Source organism: Pyrus communis, chromosome 8 (assembly GCF_963583255.1).
Source record: "Pyrus communis chromosome 8, drPyrComm1.1, whole genome shotgun sequence".
NCBI classification, from domain to species: domain Eukaryota; kingdom Viridiplantae; phylum Streptophyta; class Magnoliopsida; order Rosales; family Rosaceae; genus Pyrus; species Pyrus communis.
Genome location: NC_084810.1, coordinates 8,543,668 through 8,548,530, shown reverse-complemented (window position 1 = coordinate 8,548,530; position 4,863 = coordinate 8,543,668). Strand labels below are relative to the sequence as shown.

Below are 4,863 nucleotides of genomic sequence, written 5' to 3'. Positions count from 1 at the left end.
GATAAACAGTTGTTTCTGGACAATTTATGAGGATTGAAGCCTTCGATGGACTGCAACGATATCTTCTCGTCTCCGTCCAAGAGAAAGGTTGAATCATTAATTGGGCCAGATAATTCTTTTATGAGATACTTTGGATGCGATCCTTAGTCATCAACGGATCCTTTTCCTGGGGATCCTAGGGATCCCGTGATCGTAACCATTCATCGTACATCATATGATCAAAGATCATTTCAAAATTTAAAATTTAAAATTAAATATAAATAATACCTAATGAAAACTGAATGCATGATGTACGATGAACGGTCAAGATTACGAGATCCTTAGGATGCCCAGGAAAAGGATCCGGTCCCAATATTTTTTAACTGAAACCTTATTGATTTTTATATTTTGATCAAAGTCCTTTGACTTTGTACACATCATCATATTAGCATTGATATATTTTATGTCAGTTATTTTCTCTTTTAACTTAAAATTGTATTACACATATCTCACCATTTATGAAATTTAAAATCTCATAATTATTGGATTATAAATGGTAAAAATCTCAAGGATTATGAGACTAAACACAATGTACATAACAAACAATTGTGCACAAAGTTTTGCAAATTTTACTGAGTAGGGTCAAGCGAATGTACCCCGCAGTAAATTAATATTGCATGTACCCATGAACTTGACAACAGCAAAAATGTACTCCTGCATGAACACAACAATGTACGTACCCAAATAAAAAGGGATAAGAAAAAGAACTCATGGGTACATTTAAAACACAAGGAAAATAATGTACGTACCCACTAATTTTGGCTCAACAAAATATTAAAAAAATTCAAAGAAGGTACCCAAGGAAAAGAATATACACGTGTAAATATTGCCCTAATCAATGCTAAAACCTTTGTGTGTGTGTGTTTGCACCTTGAAAGAGAATGTACCCAACGAAAATAATGTACAAAAATTGTACAATTCACCAAGAAACACTCAACATCATTTGTAGTTTGTACACTACCACCCAACTTAACACAATGTGCACCACAAGTGCACTGTTGAGACGTAGGCATTAGGGAACACTATGATCTAGGCTTGGAGGATCTATATGGGGAAATTGCAAGCGTAGGCAAAGATTTGAGGATGAGGCCGTATACTAAAAGCAGTTGTGCCTACAATGGAGGTTGATTAACACTGCTAACCGTGAAGGTAATATAACTCATAAAAGTTTTCAAATTTCAAATCCCTAAAATTTAGGCCAACTAGGTCAACTTTCCCAAAACAATCCAACAAAATGATATGTGAAAATGAATAATACAATTTTGAAAAGAAAAATCAATCAAAAAATGAAACGTGGACAAAGTCAAAGGACTTTGATCCAAAACTTAAAACCAATAAAGTTTCAATCAATACTATATAACAATTAGGGATGAGAATCTAATTTCTCCTTTTTTTTATCATTTTTTCTCCTACGTAACTCAAATTTTGATGTCATACTAAGCGCATGATGCTGGAATATGATCGTTTCCCTTGCATTTCAAAATCTATCAAGATGCTTTACTTCTTTTGTAATGGTACACATGTAAACTCATTCATTCACTCTTTACTGCACATGAACTTAGCCCAAGTATAACCTCCCAAGAAGGCCATATTCTATCTGAGATTCCGTCTTTCGTTTGGAGTTTGTGGCCCGAGCTTTTTATAGAGCAATTAACTCCTTCACAGTCATTGGGGATGAGTATTCTGAAGGGCCATCGAAAAGTTTATCCACTATGATGCCATGAGTTGCCTGTGTTGGATGGTAAAAATCCCAGAAGACATGGTCCCTTCTGTTGGAGCACAAGGATGCAACTGGAAGGCAAGGACCCTTGGCGTTAAGCTGCCCAATCCCACAGCAAGCAGTTTTAACCTCTGTAAATCCTGAAATCGAATACGAAATTTTGGTTTGTCAGTCGAGTTAACTGAAAATTCTTCCTCTAGTTTCTTACAAAGGCGGCAGAATATCAGTTGTCATGATCTGTATGTATTATAATTGACAATTTTACTACACAACATGCTAAACGGAATTGTTCTTAGATTATTTCTGCTTATGAAGAAGGAAAAGAATATATGAGTACCGTAAGAAGCTGCGTTTTGTACAATGTTAGTCAAGACGCTGTAAGTGTCGAAGAGGGTGTAGCTTATGCCCAATGCCGGTTTCAATTGCTGCAACATGGACTTAAGGGCTTCATTGTACATGACAGACAATGAGTTTGCGCCATCATTGCACTCTTCAGTATTTGAATCCCTTTGCGACGGACAGCATCCAACCGGCCCAGTCCCAACAACTACAAATTTTTGGGCACCCAGAGCATGTATTCTCTGCCAAACAATGACGAAAGAAACACATTAAGCATTGAAGTGCAACTAAAGTTTCACTATGCAAACATGGAGCTAAGCCAATGTATTCTTGTTACCTGTAATTGTTCCTTTAGATTCGACGCCATTAAATCCGCGTACTGATGCGGTGTGTATTCATTTTGGAGCTTGGATTTTTTAATGTAGTCGAAGATGTCATTGCTTCCAATCACAATAAGAAACAGAGATTTTGAAAGATGGTCTTTGGTGCCCTCGGATCCTAACTGTAACCCTATGTTTTGATGTACTTCTGAGTAGTAGTTTACTTGGTATGACAAAGGTATTGACTGACGCTGTGACGTAAAATAGGCAAAGCATTAGTTGTTGGACAAAGTTATTCGATTTGCCCTTCACCAGCCGTTACTTGATGGATGTCATATCCAAGGAGGAGATATATCTTTAGTGACACGTCAGATTTTAAGTTCACTTATTATAATTTGTAAAATAATGACGCCATGTGACATTCTTCTTGCTACTAAAAAATTTCTCTTTACAAGAAGGTTCTGCAGAATAACACCAAACATTTCTTGTAAAAGCTTTATCACCAGCTTTTGTAATTAGGGTTACATAAATCCCACCCAGCTCATGTAAAAAATGAATTGGATTCAAAAAGCATTTTTAGTGGAACGGAATATATATTAACATGTGCTAAAGAAAGTGTGTTATTTTTCTTTTCCTTTTTTTGGGTATCTAGTGCTATTTTTCTTTTGAAAGAGTGTTGAAAACATTGCACTTACAAATTGTTCATCCGAGCCATTGAAGATTCCAGCTCCTCCGGAGGCGAAGCTAGCTCCATCGACAAAGGACACTTTTCGCCTGTTGGACTTGGATACAAGTGCCAGATATGGTGTCGACGGTGGTAACCCTACTTTCTCGGCTGCCAAACAAAAGAAAACAAGATTATATATACTACGTACCGTCTCATTCTCTCAACATGCATAGTTGTCACTAGTCATGATTTATTAACTGATGATATGTTAAACCTACCAAGAAAGTCTGCAGAATTCTTGCCATTACCAAACCTCCCCGTTGCTACTTTGTCAGGATAATCAACCCCATTATGAGGAAAATCTGCCTTGACTAGAGAAATTTTTAGGTAATTGTTGTTACCGACGTCCGCTAACGAGTCTCCAAACACGTAAATGGCCGGAACCATCTGACCTTCCGAGAGATCGACGATGAAACTAGTAGTGAAGAGAGAGAAGACGACGACAAAGGAAGCCATTGGCAAAACATCAGTGTGATGTTTAGCCATGGTTATGAATGAATCGTGTCTAAAAACTCCCTCAAACTTAATTTGGCATGTGATGTTTCTGTGTGATGGTTTGAGGGACATGAACAAGCGGATGTCCTCTTAAAGAGGGAGATAAGTTGATGAGTGTTCAAATTTCGTGTATGAAAACGATCGAGAGGTTTCAGCCGTGTGGGCTCGAGTAATAGCAGTAGCACTCATCTAAAACCTCTTATTCTGACAGTAATATTGTCATTACGTTTAAATATTTTATAATTTGTTCTTCAACTCTTGCTTGTCTCTTCTCAAAATATCAATATTTTGTCATTGGAATTTACTTTTTTCATTTTTGTAAGTATTTTTTGAATAACTACTTTTTTTAATCATTTAATTGTTAAGAGTTATCCCGATATCAATTTCATTAATCACCATCCCATCATCTTCATAAACAAACATGAGATTCCACCATAAATCAATTGATAATATAGGAAGTAGTTCAACTTCTTATAAGCTCTTGCACTTCTTTCATTGATGTGAAATTCTTTTATCTTCACATCCTCACATACCCCCTCACGTGTGATGAATTTTCAAGTCAAATACATTGACAACACAAATTAGATGAAATGAAGTACGTGTGGACTTTGGGCTTCACAAGTGGGCAAATATGTTCTGATACTATAAAGAAAGTTGATGCTCCACCATAAATCTAACTGACAATATGGGGAGCAACCCAACCTTTTATAAGCCTTTGCAAGATTTATTCTTTTACAGATGTGGAACTCTTTTACCTTCATATCATCACACTTCGTCGATCACCATTGATCATGCTCATCATTCCTTAATTGTTCCTTTGGTTAATTACTAATTTCTCTGTTGATATATTTGTTTTGAGTATAACGATATATTTTGAGCAATGCTATTCATACTATATTTTTGTACCACATTTTGATACCATCTTAGGTGACATCTGATGTGGACAGCCACATCATTTGAAAAATTTGCAAAACCCAAGGAAAGGAAGAAGAAAGACTCCTCGTATACCACAATCATCATTTAATTAACTAGTTTTTCTTAATTATTAGTTTATTAAATAATGAACTAAATTTAAAAATATGATTAATTCAAATGATGCGGCTGCCTACATCAAATGCCATATAAAGTGGTATGAAAATGTGGTACAAAAACATGGTATGAATAACATTACTCATATATTTTACATTAAGGGAAGGGGGAGTTCGGCAAAGCCACACAATGGG

At 36.0% G+C, this 4,863-nt stretch overlaps 1 protein-coding gene across 1 annotated transcript; it reads right to left on the bottom strand.

Annotated features, from left to right (window-relative positions):
- Positions 1–1,678: 1,678 nt before the first annotated feature.
- Positions 1,679–3,747, bottom strand: LOC137741482 (GDSL esterase/lipase At5g55050-like). The gene is made up of 5 exons (XM_068481188.1): positions 3,364–3,747; positions 3,114–3,253; positions 2,436–2,669; positions 2,097–2,340; positions 1,679–1,899 (listed from the first exon to the last, which is right to left on the bottom strand). Exons 1-5 carry the CDS (start codon positions 3,710–3,712, stop codon positions 1,679–1,681), a joined length of 1,188 nt encoding a protein of 395 aa, XP_068337289.1. The 5' UTR covers positions 3,713–3,747.
- Between the last annotated feature and the right edge of the window lie 1,116 nt (positions 3,748–4,863).

Excerpts from the sequence above, each read along its gene's own strand:
- LOC137741482 (XM_068481188.1), bottom strand. The coding sequence starts at position 3,712 with ATGTCCCTCAAACCATCACACAGAAACATCACATGCCAAATTAAGTTT. Across the intron at positions 2,670-3,113 it reads ATGGCTCGGATGAACAATTT|CGTCAGTCAATACCTTTGTC; the intron begins GTAAGTGCAATG and ends TTTACGTCACAG. Across the intron at positions 2,341-2,435 it reads ATCTAAAGGAACAATTACAG|AGAATACATGCTCTGGGTGC; the intron begins GTAACAAGAATA and ends ATTGTTTGGCAG.